General features: G+C 37.2%; 1 protein-coding gene across 1 annotated transcript in view; it reads right to left on the reverse strand.

Moving 5' to 3' along the window:
* The window catches only part of DNAH7 (dynein, axonemal, heavy chain 7), a 333,441-nt gene that overhangs the window by 88,325 nt on the left and 227,199 nt on the right, over nucleotides 1–17,917 (reverse strand). Inside the window, exons 45-46 of the mRNA XM_011952066.1 lie at nucleotides 16,981–17,166; nucleotides 9,026–9,189 (exon numbers count right to left, since the gene is read on the reverse strand). Of these exons, the coding sequence (XP_011807456.1) occupies nucleotides 9,026–9,189; nucleotides 16,981–17,166 (350 nt within the window). The remainder of the gene's footprint in view (nucleotides 1–9,025; nucleotides 9,190–16,980; nucleotides 17,167–17,917) is intronic.

The following is a 17,917-nucleotide window of genomic DNA, read 5'->3' on the forward strand; positions in this document are numbered from 1 at the left end:
TGGCACTCCAGCCTAGCGACAGAGCAAGACTCTCTCTCTCAAAAAAAAAAAAAAGTAGCTTAGATAAAAAAGAAAATAGTTTTCTTATCCTCCAATGTGAGCATTATCCTTGTGTCACTCTGGCTGCCATAACAGTATACCACTGACTGACTGGCTTAAACAACAGAATTGATTTTCTCACAGTTCTGGACCCTGCAAGTCCAAGACTAAGGTTTCAGCAGGTTTGGTTTCTGCAGAGCCTCTCTCCTTGACTAGCAAAGAGTACCTTCTTGCTGTGTCCTATATGGCCTTTGCTCCATGCAAGATGTTCTGGTACAAGGACACCAGTACTATTTGATGAGGGCTCCCCCTTATGATCTCATTTAACCTTAGTTACCTCGTTAAGGGACCTATGTTCTGGGCCGGCATGGTGGCTCACGCTTGTAATCCCAGTGCTTTGGGAGGCTGAGGCGGGCAGATCACTTAAGCCCAGGAGGTCGAGACCAGCATGGGCAGCATAGCAAAACCCCATCTCTACAAAAAACAGCAAGTAGCCCGGCGTGGTGGCGTGCACTTCTAGTCCCAGCTACTTGGGAGGCTGAGGTGTGAGGATCACTTGAGTTTGCAGTGAGCCAGGATTGCATCACTGCACTCCAGCTTGGGTGACAGAGTGAGACCGTGTCTTAAAAAAAAGAAAGAAAGAAAGAAAGAAAGGACTTATATCCAAATACAGTCACGTTGGGAGTTATGGCTTCAACGTAAAAATTTGGTGGGGCAGCATAATTCAGTCTATGACATTAATTATGTAAGAAAAGACATCAAAAAAGTAATGTAACATCTTAGATGCAATTAACTAATGAAAAATCACTCTAAAGAGAGTGAGAGAAGGGAAATTAGAAAGAAATAAAGATATAAATATATAAACAGTTTTCATTCTGTCACATTTTAGAAATATATTTTTAAGTTTGGAGGATTATGTGAATGTTAAACAGCATTTATGTTTTCCTAAATAAATTGAATTACTCACTCTTGTATCACTTGCACATTTTTTAGCCACAATACCTATGTTCATCCTGTCTATTTGTCCAAAATGCACTTCTCCCCCATCTTTTCCCATTTAAGTCCTACTCATGTCTGAACATCAGCTCAAAAGCTATGTAGTCCACAAAGCCTCTCTCCATCTCTTTTCTCTCTGAACTTCTTTAGCAATTCATCCATGTTATATTTATGGTATTTGCATATAATTGTAATATTATATTATGGTAATTCTATAATTCCTTAGCTGCATCATCCAACTAAATTGTTTATTCCTTCAAAGGAAGGGTCCGTGCTCATTCTTTATTCTATTTTTTCCTAGATCAAATAAAGGTTGCATGTGATAATCCACTGATAGAGAAACAGTAAAGTCATGGGGCAAACACCATACAAATTAAATAATTCTGAAACTTAAAATTCTCTAAGACATTATCCCTGCACAGAAAATATTGGTCCAATGAGCAGCATTTCAAAACCAGAGGAAGGCCGGGCGCGGTGGCTCAAGCCTGTAATCCCAGCACTTTGGGAGGCCGAGACGGGCGGATCACGAGGTCAGGAGATCGAGACCACCCTGGCTAACACGGTGAAACCCCGTCTCTACTAAAAAATACAAAAAATTAGCCGGGCGAGGTGGCAGTCGCCTGTAGTCCCAGCTACTCGGGAGGTGAGGCAGGAGAATGGCGTGAACCTGGGAGGCGGAGTTTGCAGTGAGCTGAGATCCGGCCACAGCACTCCAGCCTGGGCGGCAGAGCGAGACTCCGTCTCAAAAAAAAAAAAAAAAAAAAAAACAGAGGAAAGGACATCTGATGCTAACCAAGATGGACTAGGCTTTTTACAGCCTATCTCCTTCACTGATTACATCTAAAAATGTTGAACAAAATACAAAAAACAACTACTTACAGATTCTAAAAGGTAAATAATAACAAATGAATGGGAAGAAAATCCTAACTTGAGGAATTATCAGTAATGGGGTAGTGAGTTTTCTAAGTTTTTCTTTCTTTCTATTTTCTGGCTTGGTGGGGAACTGTGCAGCAGGCACAGGTAGCAACAACTCAAAATAGATAACTGAAAAAATGACCATATGTGAACCACACAGCGTGGGCATAAATCCATGTTTTATTTCATGTTTTGCTTTTTTTTTCTTTATTCTCTTTTGTCTCTACCCCAAGGTTAACCCCACTCACAGAACTGTATTATCACGGCAGAAGAAGCAGTGGTGCAGTTACCCAAAACACTGAGCAAAAACCTGTCTTTCTGGACAGAAGTTAAAACAGAGATCCCTGTTGTACACAGAATGTAAGGGGAATCCAAATATTTTTCTCTCTTTTTTCTTACCACTTTGCCCCCAGTGTTGGCATGAAATTGTGCAATAGCAAGGGAAAAGAAAATTCTGAAGGAACTTCATCATTTGGCCATTAAAAAAGTATACGAAAAGGTGCCCCTGGGATATGGAAAGTGGGGCAGGGGTGGGAGAAATTCGGAGGAGAAAAGACCTGAAGCTGTGCATGCATGGAACACATCTAAAGAAGCACATCAGAGGCTTTAAACAATATCATAAATCCTAGTCCATTTAACTCCAGAGTAATGAATGCCGAGGAGTAGATTCAAGCAGTATAGTGAAGGCTTACAAATCTGAACTGACATTGCAACATTACCTATACAGCAGAGGATTTTGACAGGACCCAGAGTCTCATATTCAAAATTTCCGGGATACAATCCAAAATTACTCAACACACAAAGAATAAGGATGTGGTTAATTCTCAAAGAAATAGATTTGAAATTACCAGAAAAAAATCTTTAAAGCAGATATAACCATACTCCATGAGATAAAGGTGAACATTTTTGAAATACATGGAGACATTCTCAGAAGCAAAAGAAAACCCAAAAACGATTATGAGAACCAAATGGAAATTTTAGAACTGAAAAACATAGTATCTGAAATGAAAAGTCCCATACTATGGGCTCAATAGCAGAACAGAGGTAACAGAAGAGTCAGTGAAGTTGAAGATAGATGAATATATATGGTCCAATTTGATCAACAAAGAAAGACACTATCAGATTGGATAAAACAATGTGATCCAACTGTTAGCTATCTATAAGATACCCACTTTAAATATAATAATATAGTTATATTAAAAGTAAAATGATGGTAAAAGATATACCATGAAAACACTAATCAAAAGAAAGCTGTACTGGCAATAGTAATATCAGAAAAAATAGACTTCAGAACAAGAAAACTATCGGGGGACATATGCAATGACAAAAGGGTCAATTCATCAAGAAGACATAATAGTCTTTAATGTGTATGCCTCTAACAACAGAGCTCCAAAATAAATAAAGCTAAAACTGATAAGACTGAAGAGAGAACAAGTAGACAGAAAACTAGCAAGGATATTGAAGCCATGAACAACAATATCAAACAAATCAACCTAACCAACTTTCAATGCCCTTCACTCAATAATAGCAGGATCTTTTTTTCCGAGTGTACATGGAACATTACAAATATAGACAAGATTTATGCCATAAAACAAACCTTAAAAAATTTTAAACAACTGGAATCATACATAATGATAGTCTGAAAATAACAAATAAATTTGAAATTAAAAACAGTAACAAAAAATATCCTAAAAGTCTCCAAGTATTTGGAAATTAAAAAATATATTTCTGAAAAATCCATGAATCCAAGAGGAAATTTCAAAAAAAATTAGAAAGTACTTTAAAGGAAAAGAAAATTAAAATAAAACAACAAAATCTGTGCTATATAGCTAAAGCAATACTTAATGTGAAACGTATAGCATTAAATCCATGGATTAGAAAGGAAAAATCTAGAATCAATAACCTTCCACCTTAGGAAACCAGAGACATAAAAGCAATTTATGCCTAAAGCAAACAGAAGCAAAGAAATAATAAATATTAGAGAAGAAATCAGTAATACCAAAAACAAAAAAAGAACGGAGAAGAACAATGCAACCAAAGGCTTGCTCCTACATAGGATCAACAAAATTGATCAAACTCTAGCCAGATTGACCAAGAAAATAGAAAGAATACACAAATTATCAACATCAGAAGTGACAGGTGAGATTATCATTACAGACTCTATAGACATTAAATAAATATTAAGGAAATACTATAAACAACTCTCTGTTCATACATTTAACAGCTTAGATGAAACTGAGCAATTTCTAAAAAGACAGAAACTGCCAAAACTCACTTAGGAAGAAATAGATCACCTAGATAGACCTGTTACTATTTTAAAAATTGCATTTATAGATAAAATCTTTCAACAATATAAAAATTCCAGGCATAGATAATTTCTTTGGTCATTTCTGTAAAACATTTAAGAAATAATTCTAATTCTACATGATCTTTTCCACAAAATAGGAGAGAAGACGTCCCAATTCCTTTTATGAGGCCAGCATTACTCTGAAACCAAAACCATACAGACCTCACAACAAAATAAAACACAGATCAATATCCTTCATGAATGTAAATGCAAAACTCTTCAAATCACATTAGCAAACTGAATCCAAAAATATATAAATAGGAGAATACATTATGACCAAGTAGAGTTTAATCTGGAAAAGCAAGGATAGTTCAACATTCAAAAATCAATCAGTATAATTTACCATTTTAACAGACTAAACATAAAAAAACTGTAGGATCAACTCAATAGATGCAGAAAAAACATTTCACCAAATTTAACATCCATTAATGCTAAAAACTATCAGCAAACTAGGAATAGAAGGGAGTCTCTTTCACATGATACAAAGGAGGTACAAAAACCTACAGCTAATACCACATGTGACAGTAAAAAACTGATTCTCTCTAAGATTAGGTAAAAGGCAACAGTGTCCGATTTCATCAACCCTGTTCATCATTCTACTGGAAGCCCTTGTCAGTGCAATAAGCTTAGAAAAAGAAATAAAAGGCATACAGATTAGAAAGTAGTAAGTTAAACTGTCACTAATTGCAGATTGTCTACATATAAAATATTCCAATAAATCTACATAAAATATCCTAGAACTAATAAATGAGTTTATTAAAGCTACAGGGTAAAAAGTCAATATTCAAAAATAAACTGCTTTCCTAGTGAACAGTTGAACACAATCTTTTAAGTACCACACAGAAATAAAAGAAATACTGTGAATAAATCGAACAAAACACCGACGAAAGAAATCAAAGAAGACCTAAGTACATGAAGAAATACACTGTGTTCATATATTAGAAAACATACTAAGTTGCTAATTATTCTCAAATTGATCTTAGATTCAATTAGTACCAATACAAATCCCAGGAAGATTTTGTGTAGCCACTTAAAAATTGATTCAAACATTTATATTTAGAGGTAACAACTAGATAAAACAATTTTGAAAAAGAAGAACAAATGTGAAAGATATACTACCTGATTTTGAGGCTTAATATGCTTCAATAATCAAAGAAATACAGTGTTTACATCAAGATGAACAGGTCAATGGAACAAGAACTCAGTAACAAACCCAGAATGATTTTCAACAAAGATGTAAAGCCAATCTGATTTTAAAAAGGATAATATTTTCAACAAATTGTGCTGGAACAACTGTATTTTCTCTCTCTCTCTTTCTCTCGTTCCTCTCTCCCCTCACCCCCAACCCTCTCTCCTCATTTATGTGTGTGTGCAGTTATACACAAACAAATCTTTTGTTGTTCCATATCCAGCTAATAACTATATCAAACTTATTTTCCCCAGACAACAGTCTTAATGTAACAACTTTTTTATTCAAAGACAGGATGTTTATGACTTCAGCTTATATTCAATTTTAAAGATTTGGGCTTCTATAGAATAACATATTAGATGAATAAAATTTTAAAGGAGACATTCTTCAATGTAGATAAAAAAGAAAATACTAGTTTAAAAAATACACCAATAATTGTGGAAAGTTGTATGCAACAAACTGATTTAAATAGCTTCACCCTTGGATGAATATAAATTCTGAATTCAAAATGAACAAGCACTATATTTACTTGCTTACTTCTTCTCCATTATTATTTTGTATTTTTTTTTTAACAAGAAAATGTTTTTCTCCACATAATCTTTCTCTCTCTTACTTCTGCCATCAAACATTCTTGAATCTACAAAGGCTTTAAAATCAGTGGTTCCCAAATGGAAATTGAATTTTTATAGCACTCAATGTTCCAAGTTTTGACAGTGTGTATTCTTTTGTTACTGTCTAGAGAGGATTGTTATTTGGTGCTTTTGTGGGCTTTTTGAAAACACAGACTTCTAACAGTAAAAATATATGTTCACAGCAGTCGCACAGCCCACAGATTTTGAATATAAAGCAGCAGTACATTTCAGAGTTTTGATATTTTCTTTTTTACACACACATAAATTTATAAAAACAGACAAGGAAAGGTGTTATTCTTCTCAGTTATTATTGCTACTGAATTAAACCTAATATATATCTCTCTCCTATAGAAATGAAAACTTACTTTTTTAAAAAGCAGAGTTATATCAGATACAGGTCTGATCTACTTACCAAGCTGTTAAACAGTCTTAATCCTTTACCCCTGAAATGTTCAGATACAATCTAATTGCATTTAGTGTTATCACTAACCTTTGAAATTCTAATTAGCCAAGGGCCTATAGGTGTCAACAGCCCCAAAAGTTAATTATATTCTAACTTGCCCAAATTTATAGCTTCTTCCAGTTTTCCTAAATAATCACCTCCTCACTCAGCTGAGATAATATGTGAAAAGCACTTAGCACAGGATTAGGTCCTCTGTGAGTTCCCAATATTAGATATTACCATTGTCAAGCAAGACTTTCCGGGGAATGGAAGAGGGCGCTGCACAGGTAAAGAAGATACTTAGCTAATACTTCAAAGTGATCACTTTAAACCTGTTTACTGAAAGCTTTCCGTATGAGATTACCAAAAAATATTTTGAAAAGAAGCCAAGAATGAAAATTGTTAATATTTTCTTCTTAGTATAGTTGCTACCATAACTTTTTGCTAGTATTTCAACATTTTTACAAATGAATAGCAAAGATGTAGGCATTATGACTCATTAACATCATTTTCTATCTCTGTCCCTCCCAAAATGTGAGTGTGTTGTCTTGAAAAATAATCACTGAAAAGTTTAGAATCTTATGTGCAGATATATCCATCAACAGTTCTGTTTTTTTGAAATATGACTAGACCCCAAAATAAGGGTATGTTTACTTGCTAGAAAACAAGATGCAATTTGGCCTCTGATGATGGTTAGAGATGTCCTGCTAGGCAGAACCATGATATATAAATTGCAAATCAAAACAATGACTACCACTTCAGTAACTACTAACATGTAGGACATGACCAGCTACGTTCATAAGAGCTTGAGAAGAGCCAAAGCTCTTTTCTGAGATAAAAACAATAACAAAAGCAGCAAAAATTTGACTATTTTCATGCTGTAGTTAATTGGTCCAGCTAGATAAAAGTGAAAGTAAAAGTTAGACTTCCAAAATTTCAGAAATCTCCCACCTGTGTCAATCTGTAAGGTATATTCTAACGCTAAACATCAGCACAAACTGCCTGTATGCCACATGTTAAGTCAGTCAACAATGAGCTGCCTTTCTGTACTTGGTAAAAGGCACTTAAAAATCTGCTAAAATCTTTATTTTAGCAGCCAGCTAATGCACATATTTATCATTGATCTAGATTATCTGTTTCCTCCTTTGATTAATTTAGATTATTGGATCAGAGTACCCAGTATTTTAGTTCCCCAAAGTAAAGCTTTGTAATCTTTTCTTTAAATAAACAAAATAATTAACTTTAGCTCCTGAAAAAGTTGGTCTCTCTAACTACAGTTTACTTGGTTAAAAAACAAGAACCATGTGATACAACTTTTTCTTTTTGCTTTATCAGAAAGCTTTGAACTTAATTCAGGGCCCAGCAATAGGAATTAGCTTGTCTCTAATTCTAACAGTAACTACTCCTTAACTTCCCCTAGTGGTCTCATCAGATTTTATCTTGTTTTATATTATAATCATATTGCACATACCTCAAATTCTTGTAGAACATTTAGTAAATGAATGCTAAAGAAATCCATATGTCAGGATAATTTATTGAAAAATAAATGTGTTCACCAGAGTTTTAATTTGTAAACTGATTTTCATAAATACTATATACATAAAATTTAGGAATAACTAGCCTCCACATTTAGTGTTTACTTCTATTTTAAAAGTTCACATGCCTCAACCATTTTTACTTTAAAAAGTACCATCATATCATTACTTTTTCATAGTAACCTAACAACTAGTCAAAATAGTCATGTAATACAGATAATTTCCCACTGATAGTAGGAAATATCTGTGCTATTGTTAACATGCTAAAACTCCAAGAAAACTGGCCAAGTGATAAAAGGCTCATGGTAATGTGAACTTGGAAATAACACAAGATTGTCCTCACACTGTGACAGGCTGAAGTCCTTGGTTTCTGGGAGGTGAGACCTGGATGAGAGGGTGAGGCAGACAAGTCTTTAATAGTCTCCCAGCCCAGTCTACACAGGTTTTCTCTACTAACCAGGAAATTACAGGTATAGTGGCTACTATTCCCTATCAGCGTAGGACCCGGAAATACATCTATCTAATTTAAAACAGTCCCACACTAGGGATTAAGAGAATTTGGAACACCCTGCCCAATCACCACCAATGGCACGCTAATGCACATTTCATTAATCTCTAATAACAAAACCCTGTATTTTATGGAAATGAAAATTTTGGACTTCCCTTACTTAAGGCAGGGTTTTGCTCTATTTGCTAAAAATTAATTTTTAAAAATAAAGTAAAAGTCATCTGGTTGGTTTACTACAGTGTCTAATATTCAACTATTATAATATTAATAAGAGAAGGAAGTGATTACTTATACTTAATTTTACTAGTTAAGTAATTTTTTTAATACTGTAAAAGTTTGCTACCTAAAATTGTTAGAAGGAACACAGATAAATCTACTGATTATTTAATAAAGACCATTTGTGAGAAAAATATTTTTCTTACATTATGATTATCCCATTATCAATGGAAAATGAGTCAGAAGGTAATCCAGCAATATTCCAAGTTCGAATTGTCACAGCTTCTCCCAGGGTACCCATAAGAGAACAATCATCTGAGCAGGGGATACCTCTTCCTTTGCACAAAGTTGTCCACTCTTTAGTTTGGTTCTTTAGAACATACACAGAAAGAGAAAGAAATGAGACTGGAGGTTATCAAAAGCATGCTTTATAATTCCTCAATTTGTACTGTATTCACTGAGTCAACAAACCATTGTGGAAACTCTAGCTCAAAAATGATTTGTGTTTCTCAGATTCTTATTTCAAATAAAAATCTAATTGAGAAGGTCAGCTATGTACTCAACATATTCAATGTTGAGATAAAGTCTAGATTAAGCACTTAAGTCACAATTTCGTATCTGGAAAAAATGATTACCAATTGTTATTATAAAGCTTCATTTTCAAAGCTACTCCTATCAAACTACCAATCACATTTTTCACAGAATTTGGAAACAGTATTCTAAAATTCATATGTAACCAATGAAGAGCCCAAATAGCCAAAGCTGTCCTTAGCAGAAAGAACAAAGCCAGAGGCATCACATTATCCGACACTGAACTGTACTACAAGGCTCCAATAACCAAAACAGCATGATACTGGTGCAAAAACATAGACCAATGGAACAGAATAGAGAGCACAGAAATAAAGCTGTACACTTACAAGCATCTGATCTTTGACACAGTTGACAAAAATAAGTAATGGGGAAAGGACTCCCTATTCAATAAATGGTGCTAGGGTAACTGGCTAGCCATATGCAGAAGACTGAAATTGGACCCCTTCATTACACCATATACAAAAATCAACTCAAGATGAAATAAAGACTTAAATGTAAAACCTAAAACTATAAAACCTTAGAAGAAAACCTAGGAAATACATTCTAGACATAGGCCCTGGCAAAGATTTAATGGCAAGGATGCCAGAAACAATTGCAACAAAAACAAAAATTGACAAATAGGACCTAATTAAACTAAAGAGCTTCTTCACAGCAAAATAAACTACCAGCAGAGTAAACAGACAAACTACAGAATGGGGAGAAACATTTTTAAACTATGCATCTGACAAAGGTCTATATATCTAGAATCTATAAAGAACTTAAACAAATTAACAAGCAAAAAACAAATAACCCCATTAAAAAGTAGGCAAAGGACACGAACAGACACTTCTCAACAGAAGACATACATGCAATCACAAGGATATGAAAAAATGCTCGACATCACTAGTCATTAGAGAAATATAAATCCAAACCACAATGAGATACCATCTCGCACCAATCAGAATGGCTTTTGTTAAAAGTGAGAAAACAACAGATGCTGGCAAGGTCGCAGAGAAACGGGACTGCTTATACACAGCTGGTGGGAATGTAAATTAGTTCAGTCATTGTGCAGAGCAGTGTAGTGATTTCTCAAAGAACCTAGAACTAGTATTCAACCCAGCAACCCCATTACCGGGTATACGCCCAGAGAAATATAAATTGTTCTACCATAAAGACACATGCATGCTGTGATGGTTAATACTGAGCGTCAACTTGATTGGATTGAAGGATGCAAAGTATTGATCCTGGGTGTGTCTCTGAGAGTGTTGTCAAAGGAGATTAACATTTGAGTCAGTCGGCTGGGAAAGGCAGACCCACCCTTAATCTGGGTAGGCACCATCTAATCCGCTGCCAACACAGCCAGGATATAAAGCAGGCAGAAAAACGTGAAAAGGCTAGACTGGCTTAGCCTTTCAGCCTACATCTTTCTCCCATGCTGGATGTTTCCTGCGCTCAAATGTCAGACTCCAAGTTCTTCAGTTTTGGAACTCAGACTGGCTTTCTCCCTCCTCAGCTTGCAGACGGCCTATTGTGGTACCTTGTGATTCTGTGAGTTAATACTACTTAATAAACTCCCATATATATATACATACATATGTGTGTGTGTGTATATATATGTGTGTGTGTGTGTGTGTGTATATACATATATATGTGTATGTATATCCTATTAGTTCTATCCTTTTAGAGAATCCTATTAGTTCTGTTCCTCTAGTAGTTAATACTACTTAATAAACTCACATATATATATATCTCCTATTACTTCTGTTCCTCTAGAGAACCTAATAGATATGTGTATGTTCATCGCAGCACTATTCACAATAGTGAAGACATAGAATCAACTCAAATGGTACATATACACCGTGGAATACTATGCAGCCATAAAAAGAATAAGATCATGTCCTCTGCAGCAACATGGATGGAACTAGAGGCCATTAACCTAAGCAAATTAATGCAGGAAAAGAAAACCAAATACTGCATGTTCTCACTTATAAGTGGGAGCTAAATGATGAGAAGGCATGGACACAAAGAAGGGAGCAATAGATACTGGAGCCTACTTGAGGGTGGAGGGTGGGAGGAGGGTGAAGATTGAAAAACTACCTACTAGATACTACACTTATCACCTGGGTGATGACATAATCTGTACACCAAACCCTGGTGACACACAATTTACTTATGTAAAAAACCTGCACATGTACCCCTGAACCTAAAAGCTTTGTTTTGTTTTGTTTTGTTTTTTTGTTTTAAAAAACAAAGCTTCACTGTACAAAGTAGTTGGGACCACCACATTTTTTCTAAGTATTTTCTTTATGTTACAAATATCTAGCACATACAATATGATAGTAGAAAAGTAAATCCATTTTGAACCAGTAGGAGAGATAGAAAACATTTACTTCTGACTCACATGCCTTGTGAGTGGCTACGGCAAGGCATTTCAGTGCCAGTAAGGATCAGGGCACATACTGCAGTTTGTGAGACTCTACCTGGAGGACAGTCTGTAGGATGCACAGGAACCCAGGAGGGTACTACAAGCCAAGGTTCGTGTTCAGAAAGTCGGAAGTCAACATCCAAGTTGAGTTTACAAATCAAAGATTTCAGAAATGGTGAAAGACATAATTGGAGAGAAAGGAGTTAGGAGAAGGCAAGGGGAAGGTGGGTATGTATGGTACTGGTACTAGCCTCTGGGTTGATGAGGGTGCTGGGTGCTCACAGGTGGCGCTGGCTGAGCGGCCATGCTGGGCATTGCCATCTCCCTTAGGCTCCTGCTGAGTAGGCTGGACCAACACTCCTTGAGGTTTGCACAAGAAAGGGCATCACAGTTTTGGGGGAATTGATGACATTCATGACCTTGATAAGACTGTTAATATTACGTAGAATTCCCCACAACTGGGTCTGTATGATGTTCCATCATAATTCAGGTTATGCATCTTTGGCAGAAATATCACAGAAATCATGTGCTCTTCTCATTGCATCCACCAGATGGCACACAATTTCAAATTGTTCATTTACTGATGACACTAATTTTTATCACTTGATTAAAGTGTTGTCTGCCAGGCTTCTGTGTCATAATTATATGAGCTTATGTGTGATTATAGATTCTTCAGATGGTGGGATGCAACGCAAAGACACTCAGATAAATGAAAGGCAGAACTCTGTTATAGCTCCAAATGAGAGAAGGCTGCACACAGGGCTACACAGGGTGTTGTCAGGAGACAGAGTAGCATCAAGCCAGAGCTGTGGGAGGTAGTTTATATGTGGTAAATGGGATGGAATTAGCTGGGTTTCACAGGTTTCCTGGGCACTTGGTATTTTGAATCATTCTGTGGTTGCAAGGAAGAAGGGGCTGTCCTTGGTATCTGGGGGCCTTTGGAAGCTATCTATTGTAACCCAGGAGTGTTCGAGCCTAATAAAGAATATGGTTGGGGTGAGGGCTTAGCAAACGACTTACGAGAAAGAATTCTGAGTTTTTAACTATTATTTAAAATGGTTAAGACAGCATTTGTGAAGTATTACATTATAACCTCCCCACTGTTAAACTGCTCTTTTCCTCATTCCTTTTGCAGGTAATAAGCATACTGTGGGGAGATATTTTATAACCATGAGAACGCCGTTTTTGTCAAACATTCAATTTTTTCATTATTAATTTATGTCAGCATAGATTCATCTTTTTCATATTTTATCCAGTGAGTTATAATATTCCTGCCACTATTTATTGTGATGCTGAAATTGTCCAAATTTGGACAGTGGGAACACCCTTAAACTAAATTCTATGTCCTTTTGACATGGCCCCATCCTTCTCTGGGTACTTCCTAACTCTTGCTCAAAAAAGACATTTCAGCTTTATCTTATAGTGAAGTCCAAGATAGCCACAGATAATCTTCCTACTTTAAGCTCAGCTGACTAGCAACCATAATTCCATCTGCAAAGTCCCTTTGCCATGTAACGTGGCATAGTTACAGGTATAACACCTGGAGGTGAAGATCATAGGGGCCCAAATTCTCCCCATCATAAGTACTTAATAAATATCACCTGGCTATTTGATTTGGTTGTTGATACAAGGAATAGATGGTATGGCTATGTAGGGAGGAGGGACAGATAGCATTTCCAGTTTGAGTTGTATACACAGGTGCTTCTGGCATGTTTTATTTTTTATTTATTTATTTATTTAAATTTTATTTTGAGATGGAGTCTCACTCTGTCACCCAGGCTGGAGTGCAGTGGCATGATTTTGGCTCACTGCAACCTCTGCCTCCTGGGCTCAAGCGATCCTCCCACCTCAGCCTCCAAGTAGGACTGGGAATACAGGCACACACCACCATGCCCGGATAATTTCTTATATTTTTTTGTAGAGACAGGGTTGTACTATGTTCCCTAGGCTGGTCTCAAACTCCTGAGCTCAAGCAGTCTGCCCACCTCAGCCTCCCAAAGTGCTGGGATTACAGGTGTGAGCCACCTCACCCAGCACTACTGGCATGTTTTGTTCTATTTGTTTTCAGGCTGTAGGTTGACCTACAGACATTTTGGAGAGGTCTGCAAGCTTTCTTGGATCTAGCCTGATGCTGGAGTAGGCATGCTAGCCTGTGACATAGGGAAGAAGTAGAGAAAATAGAAGCAATATTTTCTGCAGAATGCTCTGTCTGTTTAGAGTTGACAGTTACAGTATGTTACCACAGACGAACTCTGGATTAGCAATTTAAGAGGCCTAATTACATGTTTATAAGGGTGTAGTATCAGAGAACAACCAAAATGAGCATGGAGGACTCTGAACAAGCATCTCAAAATTCAAGCCAATGGCCTTGGCTGGTAAGCAGGTGACGAGGTAGATGGTGGATTTGCTGGCATAAGGTCATGAAAACAAAAAAAAAAGGGAGATAGAGAGATGGTAGAAGTGGAAAACTGGCCATTAAGAGTGTCATCTTGGTGAAAATATCCAACACCATTAAAATAGTTTCAACTTTGGTTATTGGCAGATAAAGTTCAATTAGAAGGTTCAAATTAATTCAAATCCAGGGCTTGTATGTTCTTAATAGCACTGTAGGATTCTGTTTTGGGAATTGGCACAGGCATTGTAATTGAGTGCTGTGAGCCCAGTTACCCTGGAAGAATTGGAGTTTTCTATGTTTTATTCATGAAAAGTGCCAGGAACTCTATAAAAAGAGTTGATAAATAATTGACGACTACTCATATTCAAGTTTGGAGGGGAAATGCAGCTATTTATTGAGAGCCCTTGATATCCAGAGGCTTGAAACCCTTTGATGTGAGAAAAGGACCAAATTTTGTAGGCCTCTTAGTTTGGGTTCCTGAAGCAGACTGTGGGATGAAGATTCCTATGAGGTGACATGCTGAGGAAAGGATGCAGGAGGAAGCATGACAAGAAGGAGTAGAAGCTAATAAAGGACCAGCCTAAGTTCTGCAGCCGGTGGCCTCATTAGATGCCACAGGGAACCTCCATAGTGTAAGCTATTCCTTGGAGCTGTCGCAACTAGAGGGAAGGGAGAGAGACTCCCATGCTCCCTTCAATTATTCATTAAGGGCTGCTCAAGAGGCAAGTACATTCCCAGGCACTTCTTGCTCTCCAAACATTGGGTAAAGTGGGTTCTAGGAACCCAAGGGAAGTCTGACAGAAAGAGCCACAGGTGCTAGTTGTTGAGTGTGAAAGCACACAGAAGCCAGGAAGCCCTGATGTTTGCCATCCAACCCTTACGCTGAGAACTGAATGAGACAGTTTTGATTGGAAATAAACTGCTCGCTGTTTTGACCTGAGAGAAACAGATAAAAGAGTAAAGATGACAAAATGGGACTCAGAGACTTAATCCACAGGAATTCCTTCCTGTGATGTGAGAGTGACATGAGAGAATTGTTAAGGAAAGTAAAAACAGGTTGATCTAGTGAAGCAAGGAAGGAATAAAATTGCCTTCAATCCTTCACAGAGATGAGGTGGCATGGGATGAAGTGACTACTTGAATTAAGGGTTCGGACAGTGAATGAGTTCACAGAAAGCACTCTGAGCTTTGGCATGTCTTGTGTCTAAGTTGAATGTAGCTTTGTGTCTGCCAGTAAATTTCCAAAGTCTCAGTTCAGGTGTTTAAGACACCCTTGAAGCATTTGTGTGGTGATCTGACTAGCAGCCCCCCATTCTGACAGTAGCCAGGTGATGACGGCAAAGTCAGAAGATGCAGTCCCTTGGAGTGAGTCTGTCAGAGAAGGCCTGGTTGGGAGGATGATACATCTAGCTCTCCAAGCACTGGGTAAAGTGGATTCTGCTAGTGCACTAGGTAGTGCTAATACACTTTCTGTTGAGCTCTGGAATGCTAGACAGGAGCCAGTGCAGACACCGAGGGGTGTGCTCTGAACCAGCAGGGAAAGGTAGGGGTGGCTGAAGCCACTCCTTTTATTGTTCAAAATGTCAATGTAGGAGAGTAGGAAGTGCTAAATTAGGATGCAGGTAACCACCGAGTGCTAAAGACAGAAGCACCCACCAGGTGAGGGTTTCAAACATTTAGTTAAAACCACCACCACCAATTAAAGGATAACAGTGGCAGCAAGAGTCAACCCTCCTCAGGAGACAGTGTTGAAATTAAATGAGGCTCAACTGAGACCATGTGCAAGCCAAAGCTCAGTGAAATTATAAAGCCCCACACAGAGGGGACTTAACATGTACTGTTTCTCGTTTGACACCAAAAACTATTGCCAAATGTTCTGAATTCCTCCCTTCTTTTATTCTCATTATCATCCCTCCCATTTTTTCTTTTAGTTATCTTAATTTTTCTAAATCTCTCTGCCTGCTTTGATAGGGCCATGATCCCGGTTGGATTCCAGTTCCATTTTTCTGAAAAGAGCTGAAGAGTATGCTGGGTCTCTCATTCAGTAAAAACTAAAAAGTGGAAGAGAAAAGCAGGAAGAATAATTAGGATTAACTCCTAGGGTTAGGTGTTGGGCCAGGGAGAAGAAAGAGGCAGAATCAGTCAGAGAAGTGGGAAGTAAGGCAGGAAACGTGGTGTTTGTTTTCTAAGGAACAAAGCCACTTATCAACAGGGTTTTAGGCAGGCTCACCTTTTCCTCCCCTCAAGTTTCATTCTCTGAAAAGATTTTGAAATGGCTTGTTATTGAGACTGATAGGAAACAGCTGATGAAGTACACACACACACACACATACACACACACACACACTCACACACACACACATACACACACACAGAGAGTCCTGATACCTTTTTACAGTACTTGCTTAGGAACTGAGATTTTATCAGTAAAGGGTACCATTTTCCCATTACTTTTTTTTAAAAATTTTTTATTTTTAATCAGGCAGCCCCAAACTAGAATAGGTTCAGAGCCTCCCCATTTTCACATTACATTTTAAAGTAGATATTTTTGTTTTTAAAACAATTAGATTTTTGAAGAGTGTATTACATGGTGTCTTTTGGCTAACCAGCTAATTTATACAATAACTAAAATACACAAGTAGAAATCATGTAAAAATATCTTCCTCACTGTACTTACCAAAAAACTGAAACCAAAGTAAAACAAAACCTTGAAGGGTAATACTGGCTGGGATGGGCAGAGGGTCAGGAAGAGATGGAGTAGCGTCCCTTACCTGTCTGTAGGTGGATGTGAAGGCTCCAAGATAAGCAACCACTCCTGAGGAAATGAGGATATCCCCAGTCAAGTTGATGTACAGCTGCCCTAGCTCCAGAGCTGTGTGGCTCCATCGAGTTTTCTCACCTCCAAGGCCTCCAATCAACTGTTCAGCTCGTTCTAATTTTTTGCTGCACAGGTCAACCTCAAAAATAAAAGTGAGCTTTTATCAGCATTTACAAGTACAATAAGTTAAAAATTCTGCAAGATTTTACCCTCAGAAGTAAATTATTATTTATTTATTTATTTATTTATTTATTATTATTATTATTGAGACAGAGTCTGGCTCTGTGGCCCAGGCTGGAGTGCAGTGGCGCAATCTCGGCTCACTGCAAGCTCTGCCTTCCAGGTTCACGTCATTCTGCTGTCTCAGCCTCCCAAGTAGCTGGGACTACAGGTGCCTGCCACCACACCCGGCTAATTTTTTTGTATTTTTAGTAGAGACGGGTTTTCACTGTGTTAGCCAGGATGGTCTCAATCTCCTGACCTCGTGATCCACCCGCCTCGGCCTCCCAAAGTGCTGGGATTACAGGAGTGAGCCACCACGCCCGGTGTAAATTATTATTTTTAATTAGACTTCTGCCTGGGATTTCCTATATCACTATAATATAGTAAAGTCCATGATATTTTAGAATTTATAAATATAAAGTGTCTAATATAATTCATGAAATTAATAATGAATGAGTATCACACAATGCAAAGAACAGCTCTATTTAAGGAAATGACATACAGTACGGGATACTGAAAGTTAATTAATAAAGGACATTCTTCTGCAAATATAGATGTTTTCCCTCCATTTTAAATATCTAGATGCATTTTATTTTAAATATTCTACAAACGTTTTCCCCTCATTTAACTTACGGTTGATTTTATCATGGTCTTAAAGGTTAAATGTT

Source organism: Colobus angolensis, unplaced genomic scaffold (genome assembly GCF_000951035.1).
Source record: "Colobus angolensis palliatus isolate OR3802 unplaced genomic scaffold, Cang.pa_1.0 Scaffold330, whole genome shotgun sequence".
Classification (NCBI taxonomy): Eukaryota; Metazoa; Chordata; class Mammalia; order Primates; family Cercopithecidae; genus Colobus; species Colobus angolensis.